The 15,130-nt window shown below is 40.6% G+C and overlaps 2 protein-coding genes across 2 annotated transcripts in view; one reads left to right on the forward strand and one right to left on the reverse strand.

The window, feature by feature from the left end:
* The window catches only part of ELK3 (ETS transcription factor ELK3), a 42,807-nt gene extending 40,704 nt beyond the window's left edge, over positions 1-2,103 (forward strand). Inside the window, exon 5 of the mRNA XM_056846274.1 lies at positions 1,871-2,103. Within this exon, the coding sequence (XP_056702252.1) occupies positions 1,871-1,969 (99 nt within the window). The 3' untranslated portion in view covers positions 1,970-2,103. The remainder of the gene's footprint in view (positions 1-1,870) is intronic.
* A 6,581-nt stretch (positions 2,104-8,684) lies between these two features.
* CDK17 (cyclin dependent kinase 17) overlaps positions 8,685-15,130 on the reverse strand; it is a 61,375-nt gene continuing 54,929 nt past the window's right edge. The window contains exons 13-16 of the mRNA XM_056846701.1: positions 14,391-14,433; positions 11,836-11,926; positions 9,522-9,599; positions 8,685-9,154 (exon numbers count right to left, since the gene is read on the reverse strand). Coding sequence (XP_056702679.1) covers positions 9,117-9,154; positions 9,522-9,599; positions 11,836-11,926; positions 14,391-14,433 — 250 coding nt within the window. The 3' untranslated portion in view covers positions 8,685-9,116. The remainder of the gene's footprint in view (positions 9,155-9,521; positions 9,600-11,835; positions 11,927-14,390; positions 14,434-15,130) is intronic.

Raw genomic sequence — 15,130 nt, forward strand, 5'->3', positions numbered from 1 at the left:
AGGTCGGTAAAATGAGTACCCAGCTTGCTGGGGGTAAAGGGAAGATGACTGGGGAAGGCACTGGCAAACCACCCTGTAAACAGTCTGCCTAGTAAATGTTGGGATGTGATGTCACCCCATGGGTCAGGAATGACCCGGTGCTTGCACAGCGGACCTTTACCTTTTAGTGTGACTAGCATTCCTTCTGGTTTCATCCCTGGCTATTCGTTGTTTAGAACTTAGATCATATTGCTAGTACTACATGCAAGCATTTCCAGCTGCAGTAATATCAACGCAGTGCCCATGTGGTGGTTGATTTTGAACTACTGATAATGTATCACTGGACACTTGCATTTTTGCTTGTATAACTTTTCCCAGAATGACACCCTTTTTGCTTTGTAATCTTTGCAAGGACAGGCTACATTAGGACACCTTAGTACACAGTAAGCTGAAAAGACCCTTCAGCAATACATTTTGGGTTGGGGTACTCATCTGTGAAACAGCACATTTGTGTAAAAACTGACAAAAGTTAAATTGACAGCATATTTATTTGTTGATGCTGGATTCCCCCCCCCTCATATGTTTCCCTTTGACTGATTACACAGTGAGGGGAAGTTGGGCGATAGATTTTGGAGGGCAGCAAGCACCATCAGCTCGCATTCCCTCTTCCGCCATCCTGAAGCATTTTTAAAGTCAACATAGCCAGTAGGCCTTCCTGAACTCTCACATTTTTGGAGTGGTGGTGGTGATGGTGGTGGTGAGGCAGTGAAGGGATAGCTAGAAGTGCCTGCTCAGAGTGGTGGTAATCTCACAAATCCCCCCCCCCCGTTGTCCTACCCCTGCCCTCTTTTTATTCAGGAAATGGTTTTCACCAATGACATTACAGCAGGGTAGCTATATCAGTCTGTTGCTGCAAACACCAGAAAGAGACTTGTGGCACTGTAAAGACTAACCCACTAGCACTAACCAATAGGAATTTTAAAACTGTGTGTCATAAAAGTGATTACTACAACAAGGGGGCAATTTTTTTTTAAAAAAAGCATAACTTTTAAAAGCCATTTTGCACATCACACAAAATGAAATGATGGGTGGCTGAGCTGGAAAAATGTCATGTGACCAATGTTTGTCAAAATATGGAGGGATCTTGGTTATGTGGAGCCTTTCATTTGTTGAAAAAGATGTTCTTCATTGGTCTAGTATGATTAAAACTCTTGTTTGAGTTTACTGTTCATGTTTTAGAATGTTTTTGTCCTGCTTTTTAACCCACAGTGGGGACATGGAGCAGCTTACAAAGCATTTAAAAATCAGTTTACAAAAAAAAATCAGTTTACAAAACACAAATATCCCTGTAAGGCCTCCCACTACAAACTTCAAGCAGGTAAGAAGCCAAGAGGACATTTGAAGTTGTTGGTGGTGATGATTCCATTGACATCCTAGCCAGACCTCAGGCTAGGGCCCTCAGGAGCCTTTGTCTTCTGCCTCTCTGGCAGCACCCAAGCTTTAAATTACCTGCTGCAAGGGAGGGACAAATGCACAGTCCAGCTCTTACTCAGCTGGCTTTGATGTTCCCAGTTCCCTCCCTCCAAGTATCTTTAGTGTATTACTTGAAGTTTCCAAATGAAGCTATGCTAATTAATGCCTTGAAGATTAGATAGGTTTGTGTAACAGGCATGTCTCCGTTGCAGTATTCATACCTTTGGCAAGGTGCTCGTTAAAATATTTTTGTGGCACATGTGCACCCTTCCTTTTGCAAAATTCCAATCAGTTAATGTCTGTTTAGAGGAAATACCTGTGAAATCACTACCCAAAGAAGGCTAAGTTAAAGCTATATGTATGCAGTGCATAATGTGCTTCTCAGACAATGAGGATTTCCCTTTTGTTCCTCTTGCAGTTTCCAACTCTGCTAAACGGTCACATCCCAGTGCCAATTCCCAGCTTGGATGGGGCCTCTTCGCCAGTGCTTCTTTCTCCAAATTCGCATAAATCCTGATGTCTCAGCAATTTAAGGACTCACTAACAAACTGGATTTAACACCGCCATTCTGATGGGTTTCATTTTTTTCTGGTGACAGAGGACACAGTGAAAACCCTCTTTTACTATGGTTTGCACTTTTCATTACATGGATCTACTTTTATTGTGTTTATTTAGCATTTTTTAAAAACAGTGTTTTTTGTATAAGAATTTGTTGTGCATTAAAATGAGTTATAATTTTTTTATATCCTAGCTCTAAGTGTTGAACACTGTTAATGAAGTACTTTCTTAAACAGAGCAAAAACAGTATCTAAAGGATGTGAAACTTTTTAATCTTGTATTTCTGCATATTATGCGTTGTGCTTTTGTAACTATAACCGGCTGTGCCTTCTTTTGCATAATGTTATATAAATGATTTTTATATTTTCCAGTATTAAGATAAAGGTTGAAAAAGGAACCAAGTATTGGACAGTCCCCTCCCCTGCTAGTATTTTTATTATTTTCCTTGCAGTATTTCCCCCTGTATGGTGCAGTGTATTCATGTAACTTTGAATTAAGTGCTTTCTAATTATATAAGGAAGTTTTTTTTTAATTCCCTTGCTGAATTGAGAGGTCATAAATGTTTTGGCCTGGAAGTATGCTTAAGAATAGGACACTATTGAGATATAGAGGTGCTTAATTTTTTTTCTGTAAAAAGAGGAACATGGCCTTAAAATATTTACAGTTTTTAAAGTAAGGTGATGTAACCTTGCTCAGTACCACTCATTTCCTGTATTAATCATATTGTCAAAAAATGCTTTAATCTTAATTTCCCTGAATATGTCTGGCACTTTACAGATTCCCCCCCCCCCCCAAGTGATTTCTTCATCAGGAATGTACAGCTAGTAGCTCTAGTTTTGTTTGGTCAAAGTTTTTTAAATCTTAGGCGGTATTAAGAAAAAGTTTCCTTCCCATGATAGCAAGACTCAGGGACCATAGCCGTGATGTGAACCTATACGTAACCAGAAAGCAGAGACTGCTCAACCTGGTCACCACATCTAAAAAAGATAATGCAGAGCTTGAGAAGGTGCAGAAAAGAGCAACCAAAATGATCAGGGGGCTACAGCAACTGTCCTATGAGGAGCGGTTAAAACGCTTAGGGCTGTTCAGCTTGGAAAGAAGGCTTTTAAGGGGAGACATGGTAGAGGACTATAAAATTATGCAGGGTATGGAGAGAGTGGACAGGGAGAAGCTTTTCTCTCTCATAATACCAGAATGCAGGGTCATCTGCTGAAGCTGGAGGGTGAGAGATTCAAAAGAGATAAATCACACAATGCATAGTTAAATTGTGGAAGTCCCTGCCCTGGGATGTGGTGATGGCTGCCAACTTAGAAGGCTTTAAGAGGGGAGTGGACATGTTCATGGAGGATAGGGCTATCCATTGTTACTAGTCAAAATGAATACTAGTCATGGTGCATACCTAGTCTCTCCAGTATCAAAGGAGCATGCCTATTATATTAGGTGCTGCTGCAATCATCTTGTTTGGATTTCTAGAGGCACCTGGTTGGCCACTGTGTGAACAGACTGCTGGACTTGATGGGCCTTGGTCTGATCCAGCATGGCTTTTCTTATGTTCTTAACCTAGAATGTTTTCAGAAGTAATTCTTCCCTGTACTAACTAGAAATTGAACATTGTGGTTTCACAATGCCAGGCTTTTGGGGCACTCCAACTGCTTAGAACACTGAAGGCAGTGACTCAATTAGTGGGTGGCATGAGAGAAACAGAGCAAAAGTTCAGGACTGTGTGCCAAACAACAGCACACCGGATGCTATATGCAGAGCTCCTTTGCTGCACCCCAAAAAGCAGAGATGTAGTAGAGTTTGGATGGGCAGGTTAGAAGCGAGCAGGGCCCTGCAGGGGGGACCCTGTTCACAAAGTATCTTTTAGGTCATTACAGAGGTATTGTTTTCATCCATTGCAATTATACTCGACCCACGACCCACAAACCACGGATACTGCATACTGAAACGTCAAAAGAAGCCTTAGTCCTTTTGTGCAAAAAACCCAAAACAATCCTCTATACAACATATGCAGTGTCTGGCCAAGTACAGCCCCTGTGCTATCCCCTGACACGTTCTGTCTGTTTGCTACAATCTGGAAGATATAATACAATACATGCACAGCCAGGCTAACTATAGACAATACTCAGTTGAAATGAAGCATTTTAACTCTTGTCATATTTCCATAGTCATTTTGAGAATTCATGTAAGGCTGCAGTGAATTTAATATAGCAATCTAGTTCTTTTGTGTCCATTAGAGTTATCTAGCCTTGGTAGGAATGATAAACCTCGAGTTCTTAGGATTATGAAACTGAATCCTGTTTAGACGAAATACAAAAGAGCTGATAAAAGCAGCTACCTTCCTTCCTAATTGGTCTGAAGTGAAATCCCAACTTTAATTTCCAACAGTATGCTTTCCAATCTGCCTTTCGTTGCAAGCAACCAATGATTCTAATCCTGGAAGGCAAAATAAGCATCCAGCTAGTATATGCTTGATTTCTGGAGGTTGAAGGAGCAAGCTAAAAGATTTAGGATATCCTGAGGCATTAATGGTGAAGGACCAAATGTAATCTCTGTATTACACTATGAAGAAAGAATTGCTTAAAATAAGTAAAGCCCCTGCAACTACAGCAAGGAAACCTGGAAGAGGGGCACAATGAATAATTTCATTTCTCAGTGCCTTTTAGCATATTGGGAACATCCTGGGCAACAGAATGTATCAGTTATTGTGTAGCAATAGGAATTTTTTATGCTGGGCAATTTGCAAATACAATAATGACCGATCTAACTCACGCAACTTGAATACCAAGGACAGAATGTTAACAGTGGGTGACTGCAACATTACACATTTTTTTCTGCAAAATATATATAGTTTGTAGGATGGGTTTGGAGAGGCATACATTAACACACAGTATCATCATGCTGGCAGTGCTGGACTTTCCCTTTATGTATTTTTAATCAATGTCAAAACTTGTCAATACATTATTAATATATTAATTACATTAATAGTTACATTAATGTAACTATGAACTTCAATTAAGTTCCTTCCAATTGATACTGACCAAGATGAATTAAATCATCTGGGCTGTGTTTCACCTTTCCATTCTCAAGGGTCATTGACATTTTTCACAAGCTTTGCACTGAAGCAAAGGTAACATCGAAAGCAGCCTTGAGGCTAGCTTGCAGAAGCACCCTGGGATTTCTTTCTTCCTTTGAAAACAACAAGAACAGCTCCAACACACCTATCATTGCATAATGTCATGAACACAATTTAAAAACATTTTAGAACTAAAGAATAAACATTATGAAATAAGAGCTAGATCACGATGGGTAGCCGTGTTAGTCTGTGACTAGCAGTAGAAAAAAGCAAGAATCCAGTAACACCTTAAAGACTAACAAAATTTCTGGCAGGGTATGAGCTTTCATGAGCCACATCTCACTTCTTCAGATAGCTGTGGCTCATGAAAGCTCATACCCTGCCAGAAATTTTGTTAGTCTTTAAGGTGCTACTAGACTCCTACATTATGAAATGAGGACATTCTTAAAAGTGATCCAACCTCTGATAGCTTTTCCTTAAACACCAGAAGACATACTACTTGGCCTATTGCCTTTAATGAATATCTGATGTCATTCCCAGCACCCCAAAATACCACACCTAATCCATTGTCTGTAGCCAACCCTTAACAGCTTATTGAACTGTATGCATTTTTAAATGAATTCAAAAACCCAGGACACAACCCACATAATGCCTTTTATTTGGACCAATTTGTGTCATTTGGTTGGTCCCAATAAAAAGTATTATATGGGTTGTGTTCTGGATTTCTGGATTTTTCTTTTGGAGCAGAATGGCTGTCAACTTGTTTCAATAAATCAAGTTACCCAAGCAGTTAAATGACTATCCAAACTCACATTGTATGACAATGTTTATCAATTGTTAGCAGCAGGTTTTTTTACCAGCATAGTGCCTGGTATGATGGACTGAGCAAGGTAACAGCCCCGAACATCCATTCGGCCACCTATAAATGTCCTCCAAAACTGAGAAGCCCTTTAGTCTTCTTAATTCCTTCTCTGCATTTGTAAACATTGGAATATCCAAGTTATTTACTTAACCTACCTCACAGGGCTGTTGTGAGGATCAGTCATATTTGTATAATGCTTTAGAAAAAATTAAAAGATTACTTAAGTGGCACATAGTATTATTATGGCTAAAACTACCCTAGCAATAAATGAGAAACCATAAAGCATTGCTTCCAGAGAAACGATGCTTAACAAGGTCTTAAAGAACTGAAATCTATCACTTGGTAATATTGGGGGGGGGGTTGTTTCATGTTATAATAACTTTCTCCCTTCTCTAGTGGTACTGAAAATGTTTGTTTTTATATTTTAATAGTTCAGCAGTTTTAGAAATTTCTCAGAATTCCATTTTGGTACTTTATGTAAAATGATGAATGACTATCTTAAGCTCTTAATGAACCAAATTCTTTGGTTCTAAGTTGTAATCTAGCTTTCCTTGAAGATGCGTGCAGGATGCTTACTGATGTCAACAGGAAGAGTGGTCGTGTTCCAGAAGGTACTCAGAGAAATGGGTCATAGGCAACTACTATGATACACTCGACAGAAAGAATCTCAGCTTTCACTATAAAAATATTCAGTCCCTTAAGTATGAAAATAGAAACAATCAGAAAGAAAAATGACAAATTTCAGAATTTTGGGTGTTTTCCAGCTCATGTGTCCATGCATCATGTTTTTACGCTTACTCAAGTACATGATGTAGTTTGACATCTGTTAATAGAAGTGTAACTGAAATGAATGGCAGCTTGGGGCATAGTTCCAATGAGTTTGCCTGTGCTGAAATTAGCCCACCTTGCCTTTGCATCTTGTGGCTTTTTTGTCCCTGCACAAAATTTGGCTCTTGGTAACTAGACATTGAACCACCTGTTTTGTATGCTAAAAAGATGAAATACACTCTGTTATTACTGGTATAAAATAACAAGACACGTAACATGCTATGTTGAAGGCAAGAGTAGCAGAATACCTTTATTTGGACCAATGCAAATGTCACAAAGTAGTACTGAGCAAGCTTTTGAGGTACCAGGAACTTTCGGCTAGACGTTCAGTAAAAAATAAATAAGGGAAAAGGAAGAGAGCAAGGCATTTCGGGGCATGGATTACAGTGAATTAAACCTTGTTTTAAAATGAAGCCTCTTGTTACCGACAAGCGTCTCCCTTGATCCTGGGAACTGTAAGTGCAGCAAAAGGCTATGACTCCTTCCGTGAGGGATTGGAATGCAGTAATGCATGTTTGGCAGGCATCTGCCCCAGACGCAGCCACCTTCAGAGCCTGCTGTGCCACATGGGCAAACCAGGTACCTGCACAGAGACTTTGGTCACTGGTTCAAAATTCTACAATTCAACAGAAGGTTTGTTCATCATAAAACATCCAAACACAGATAAGGATTTCCATATAATATTTATACTTTCAGAAGTACAATATTAATACAGGTCCATCAGTTGGAAACAACAGCAGTCTGTTAGCTCTACAGGGCTCCTTTTAACGTAAAACCAGCAGTGGTCCAAGAAGTCACCATTAGGTGTGAAATTGTGTCTTTGCAGAAAATAAAAAAATGTTCCCAAATTCAATTTCCTAGGATCATGAAATATTAATAAAACATCTCCAAACATGCCACAATCACTATTCACAAATAAAGTTAAAATGAAACATACAATTTGTTTCACTTAATACTGTTAAATAACAATAATAAAAACTACAAGATTTCCTGAACAGAAATGGTAGGACCCCTGAATATTTTACAGTGAACATCAGGAAAAAATTAAGTTATCTATGACTATTTTCATGATATACCAGCCAAAGATTTACATAACCATTTCAAAATATACCAATAAAAATTTACAGTCTTTTGAAGATGCACTAAACAAATAGGTTCAGGAAGGTGAACACAAATGCTTAAAAATACTGTTACTATCACCATAAGGGTACTTATGATACTCACTGAGATGCATAAGCTTAGTAGTAACATGGACTAGCTCCAATAAACAGATAATATCTATAAGTTCTCCCTCTAAGTTCTCATGCTTCACAAAGTCTGCAGTACAGAGTGATATCTTTTCTAGTATGGAATTGTAGTCTTCCAGTGGATTTCCAGTGAATACGTAGTCACAGAACAGCTATGAAAGCACCGCGTTAGGGTTAGGAGGAGAAGGATCACGACGAGACTAAGAAGTCTGGCTCCCAAACGCTGGTTTTCAGTCAGACATCAAAAAGAATGCCAAGGGTTTCCAAAACAATGCAGCAGATAATGTATAGAATTTTTTTAAAAAACTATACAGTTTAGAAAAAGGAAGGGAAGGCAACTGCATCCCGAGTCACATGTACACATTTCTTCCACAAGAGCCAAGCCTGATCAAATTCATAAGCCAATCTTCACTTAAGAGACATGAAGCCCAACAGCATGTAACAAAGCAACTATTTCTCACTCATTCAAATCAATCTCTGTACTAAGTACTTTTAAAATGAAGTCTGCAGTTTTTCAGTTATTTGACATCAAATGTAAAATAAGAAGTTTAGGGCCATTAATTTAAGAGTGTTAAAAAAGACTGTCAGAAAAAGCTATGTTTACATTCCAGGAGACATTGCAAAGGGAAAAAAAAAGAGAGAGAGAGAGAGAGAGAGAGAAAACCGTAGCAATCGTTCATGAAGAGAAACTGATGCATTCACAGATTATATAAAGCCATTGCAACTTCTGTGGGCATTTCAACTGTTAGTTAACTATACAGACAGTAGTTATTTAGCAGCAATGATTCCGCAATAAATAATGTGCTGTGTTTCTCAGTCCTGCACAAAAATGGCAGCTACTATTACATTAACAGCTGTAACCTACTGGCTCTAATGGCAGAGGAGACCTTAAAACCGACTGTACAAAAATTTGTCACACTGTGACAACAAATATAAAAAACGTTAAACCAGCAGGTCTGAAATAAAAAGACTGCACTATGAGGAGGACAGTGTAGACACACAGATTTCAAGTCTACCAAGAGAAGAACTGCCTTCAGACTGGAGTCCCTGCTGGAGGTAAGACAGCCCTGGGCTTGAAACTGCACTGCCCGCCTCAGAAAAGCATGCTTTGCCTTCTGTTCTTCCCGTGTCCTAAAAAAAAGGAAATGATGAGTTTTGTTAAGGAACATCATAAGACAGAGTCCTTGCTTGTGCATGCATCACAACAGACAGGGATAGTGAACTATGCTGCTACAGTATGCGGCACTTGTCTACCAATCTGAGGGAATGCACCCTGTGACCCAGTGTGTCATGCAGCCAAGCCAAGCGGCTCAGCTGGATAGGTTTTCTTCAGCCTAATCCCTGGTTTCCCTTCAAGCAAAAATACCCTTGCAAACTGCTTAAAAAACATGTTTGAGGAATCTAAGTAATTCCAAGTATACACTTGCCAGGTGTTAGCAGTTCAACCCTTCAACTAGTACAAGCCTGAAAGAAGGGGCAGTCTTAGAAGCTTACATACCTGTCTCTGGATAGGTGGAATTTCGAAAGCCAGGGTCTTTCTGCAGTTGAATCTCTTTCAGAGTGAATATTGACACACCTGAAACAATACGAGAAGGTTTGTACCTAAACCTGCAGTTAAATGATATGAGCAATACCCAAGACCAAGCTGGACTGCATTTGAGCCCAGTTTCAACCACCAGCCTTCAAAATTTAAATACAAAAACATTCCAACTTCAACATCTCAAATTTATAGCCCTCTCCTTTTAAAAGATGCAAAACAGACTGCAGTTGATGCTTTCAATAAATCAAATTCTAAACCTTGGAAGGTTTTATGGTTAGAGCAGTAACTATTAACTTGCAACACAGTCTATCACCTAAGAATATAAAGAGCTCTTGTAATTTAAGAGTGGATTGTGTGCACTGTGATGGGTAATTGCAATTTTGTGCTGGGAGAAGAAAAGAGGAAGGAACCAGCTCCAGACCCGATCCAACAGACCATGCCTCTGTATGCTGACATAAAACACTTTTTACCCTACAAGTGCAAAAAGGTTGCAAGTGAGTCCAGGGGCTGGATTTCTCTCATACACTTTTCTCACTGGGTGAGGCCACTCATAGGGCCAAACTGCACGTCATGTTTTGTAATGAGACAAGTCTGACTTCTTTTCCTGGCAGCCACACAGACAGGCCTGATTTGGTTCAGAAGCATGGGGGGGGGAAGGGGCTCCTCCCCTTCCCTGGTGCTGTTTTCCTGAGCTGAAATGGCCCTGTACATGTCCAAAATGGGGCAAATAACCCCCCTAAAGGATGATCTCCCTCCTAAGCAAAGGAGGTGATTCTGAACAACAGAATGAATGAGGGCCCATAGAGTGCAGTTCCCAAGTGAAAGATGTTAACTCCCAGTCCACCTAAATGCCTTCAGTTGGATTATCATGGTGAATATGGTGCTTGATTCAAGGCTTTACAAACCAGGAAGCTGTCAGTTGCCCACTCCTGAGAGCAAGAGGAGTGAAGGCATCATACAGCATGACAACTAGCTGTCCGGCATGATATCGGCACACAGCCACTGGCTCTTCTCCGATTAGGAACTGCATTGTCACCAGTTCTGGGACACCCTGAAAGAAAGTGACTTCCAGAGCCCCCAGCTGAATACTGTAGATTGGCAGAGAATAGTCCTGAGAGTAGAAGAAGTTGCTGAATCACAGCTTGCACATAATCGGGACATGAGAATCTCATTAGGTACTTCTGCCCCCCTTCCCCCCAGATCATTTTCAAGACTAGCTCTGGAATGCCTATTTTTCAACAAATGCTTTTTTTTTTAAATCCACCGGAGATGTTGGAAAGTGACATCAAGTCACAGCTGACTTATGGCGACCCTGAAGGGTTTTCAAGGCAAGAGATGCTCAGAGGTCGTTTGCCGTTTGCCTGCCTATGTAGTGACTCTGGTATTTCCTGATGATCTCTCAACCAAGTACTAACCAGGGCCGACCCTGCTTAGCTTCTGAGATCTGATGAGATCGGGCTAGCCTAGGCCATCTAGAACAAGGCAAAAAACCAGAAGAAAAAAACCAAACCCCCACTACAATCTGCAATATATAGTTACATGTTTATGATGCTTTCAATACTACTTAATCTTTGCTTTCCAAATTTAACATGCCACAGGGTTCTAGCAACATGTAGAGTGGCACATGCCTGACATCTACTCCCCCTGCATCAGGCCCATTCCCAGTAAGCTGTGGCTCTGCTCCAGCAGCCTTTCTATAATGCAGCATAGTGGAATGCCTGGTTTTCTGATGGTCAAGAAAGCAAGACGACTTGTGATGCTGTCAAATGCCAAACATTCCCAGGTGCAGCAAGGCAACTGCGACTCAGAGAGTCAGAGCTCTCTAATAGCAGAAGTGTCACATGGCTGCATCTAGAAATGTGCACTGGACTGAAAAGCTGCAAAAAAAAAAAAAGCTGCTGCTAGAGAGAGAGGCAAATGCAGAGGAAGGAAAATCAGGGTAGGCATCATACTACTGAACCAATTACAAATTAAGAAAGAAGAGGAGAAAAGGAGTACCATCTGCCCCAATCCGGAAGGAAAAAAAGAGCCAATTGCCTAAGACTGCGCATCTGGCTGACTCTGGCAAAGGCAGGATCCAAATGTGGGAGAAAATTCCCTCCTGGATTCCGGTGAGGGGCCAAAAGCCGTTAATTCACCTCCCACCAGACTTGTAGGAACATTATGGAGTTTAGGAAGTAATCGGAAGGAACACTCCACTCAAGTGAGGCAGGACACCACCACACTCAATCCCATGCCCAACGAATGCTGTCTGACACAGGGGAATGCTTACTTTCTGGTAGAGAATGTATCCTTGTTCCAAGGCTTCTAAAATACGCATGCTTCATAGCCTCCTCTGCTGAAATTCTTTTCCTTGATTCGTACTGTTAAACCAAGGGGGGGGGGAAACATGTCAAATATTTTCACCATACTCAGCCAAGTGCATTCTTTACATGAATCAGACCTTAAATTCAATTCCTAGCATTTCTGGCTTTGATGATGCTGGGGCTTCCGGCTGGTAAAGAACCTTGCTTGCGAGGAGATGGATGAAAATGTTGCCTTCTATTTTATACCCCTCTTGAATGTAACTTTCAACATGACATGATGCCCAAAAGGCACAAGACTTTGTACAAGTCAAGTATTTTGCTGCCTAAATATAAAGTTCTTGAAATGCACTGGAATACCTTTCACTATATGCCAACTTCACTCGCCCTTACATCTTTCGTTGGAATTGCCTTCCTGTTGGGAGGGGTGTTCATCCTCTGTAAGGCATTCTCAGCGATTCCCCTTCAGCTTATGGGACAAGCTGCCTGAAGAAGTACATTCAGCATACTCTTCAGAGGGCTTTCACAAAGTTTGCAAAGCAGTGAGCTTTATCTGGCTGAATCCCAAATGGAATTCAGTAATGTTATGTATGGGCTTGTCTGTTTGGCAGTAAGGATATTCGGAATTGCTCTGGGCTCTTTTGTTCAATTATGGTCGTTTTAATGGATTCTATTGTTTTTTGTAAGCTTCTTTGAATGTTAAGAGAAGTGGGTCAATTTAAAAAATAGCTAAATGACACCCAGGTTTTAGGGACATCACATGGCCTACATGTATTACAGGTACACTGTCCGCAGGGAGCCACGTTCACAGTTACCATCAATCAAAAGAGCAACATTTACTTCCATCCCTGGCATGAGGCCTGCACACAGGGAGCTTACTTGTTCCTCACAGCTTACTTGTTCCTCTGATGACAGTTGTTTCAATATGGCAGCCAACCACCAACCACAAGCCCCGCTGGGTAAGAGCCTTGCTCACTTTTCTGAAAGAGGGTGCAGGTGCCACGATGGGCAACAGTGCTCAGAACAGCCAGAAATGACATAAAGAGCCACATGTGTCTCCTGAGCCACTGAGTGAATATCATTGGCCTACGGTTGCCTGCAAGCACCAAAAATGTGTATGGTTGTCAGGACCTCTTGACTCAGTCTATTTCTACCGGGTCATCTTTAATTTCTCCACCTTTCATCTTTTCTTGCAAACTTATTGTTGATGCACTGAGGTTGTTTCAAGAATTTTTACACCCCTTCTTACCTCAATATCCAAGATGAATAAATGGAGGACTACTTATTATTATTTTTGCCATCAAGTTACATCTGACTTATGGCAACACCGAGAAGTTTTCAAGGCAAGAGACTGTTGGAGGTGGTTTGCCATTGCCTGCCACTGCGCCACGACCCTGGTATTCCTTGGAGGTCTCCCATCCAAAGACTTGCCAGGGTTGACCCGGCTTAGCTTCTGAGATCTGATGAGATCAGGCTAGCCTGGGCTATCCCAGTCAGGGCCTAGTTATTATAGCTGGGAGTAAAATCTACCCTAAAGCACACTATACATCAACAGTAAAGCTACCGCCATACGTTGGACAGCAGGAAAACCCATTCAGTATCAGGGGCATTCGTAGAATCCAACTTTTTGGATTAGCATGGCCTCAGTTGCTCTCAGCCTCACATAACAATTCTCCTACCAGTACTTCACTGCTCTGCATATGTATCACCTGGAACTGCATTACTCATTGCATTACCTTCAAAATTCTGAACATTCAAGATTATTTTCCCAAGACATGCTAATTGGGTAAATTAACCTAAGTGAAGCTAATGTGCATTCTACCAAGCTCATTTTGATGAGAGCACTCAATTTTTCTTCTTCCGTAAAGCAAGACTGTATATGTTCTGTGCCTAAACCTGCCTCCCTCCCACATTCTGTCCCAAGGACATAAAATAATTTGCTTATGATTATGCAAGTTAACCAAATTTGCATTTAATTGCTTTGAAGCAGAATCAATAATTCATTATAGCACCTAAGGTTTTGAGGTGTGTGGAGGGGGCAAATGAGGGGGTGGTTCGTCAGGAGCCAAAATTGAGGAATGTTGCCTATGGGTGGTAGGCTGTAGGGACAAGAGGTTAGTAGTCACAGAGGACTGCACAGCTTTAGCTCCATCCTCTGTCTTCTCATGAAGCTCCCAATATCTGCACTAGCCACTGCCCTTATATTCTCAGGGTTTTTCCCTACAACAGTATGTGCAGAATTCCCATGGATATCCAACATATAAACACAAATACAAACCTCCTTAATTAGTCATTTATGAGTTCAGGAAGATTACAGGATTTTATTATATATTAGTGAAAAAATGGAGGGAAAACTAAGCTGGCCACTACATGCAAGAGTGATGGGCAATCTCTCAGCTCATGCATTTACATGCACAACCGTTAGTTTTATAGTCACCTCTATCAAGCAAAACATTCAACAATCCACTATCCACCTGAAAAGCTCAACATACATGCATGAAGAGTAGAACAAATAGTTGCTTACTTGAAGAAACTTTATTATTAATTCAATTCCTTCTGAGTCTAGCCTAAAAACAGCACAAAAACAAAGCAAAATATGTTAGTTAAGTGTTCAATGTTTATGCACAGATAACTATTACTTATTCATCACGCTTGCTTTCAAATTAAAATCAAATGATTGGGCAACTCCCTCCAAAAATATTCCAAAATTTCAACACACTTTATTACTGGGTGGAAGTAATTTTTCTAACTATGTATTTACAAAAAAACAGAGCTCCCTGAGTGAGAAACTCTGCTGATAAGGTCATGGGTCTAAAAGACAGACGTGCACATGCCTAGGCTTCATCTCTATCAAGGCGCGCCACGCAGCCAAAATTCCTTCCACCGGCAGCTGCAGCAAAAGGCCTGCCTGGCCTGTTCTTTAACTCTTTGCCTATGTGAGTGCCTCTATTTGCCTGCATAAGGCTAGTATGATGAGTCAAATGACACAAGAAATATGTGAAAATGCAAAATACAAACAAGGCTTGTACATTCTGGTTAAAAGCCGATTGTGAAAAGACATCCTGTAGAGCTGATATATTCAAATTCCTGGGGGAGGGGGGAACCTATGCCCCATTTTAAATGACATTTCGAGGCACCAAATTTGTTAGGAACATGAAGCATGAATGTACTACCTTCTGTTGCTGCATCTCCCAGTTTAGTGTAAAACAAGAATACAGAAGTGCTAAAGTTAGTCTAAAGATGACTGACATACTAATTGGGATG

Source organism: Euleptes europaea, chromosome 3 (assembly GCF_029931775.1).
Source record: "Euleptes europaea isolate rEulEur1 chromosome 3, rEulEur1.hap1, whole genome shotgun sequence".
Lineage (NCBI taxonomy): Eukaryota > Metazoa > Chordata > Lepidosauria > Squamata > Sphaerodactylidae > Euleptes > Euleptes europaea.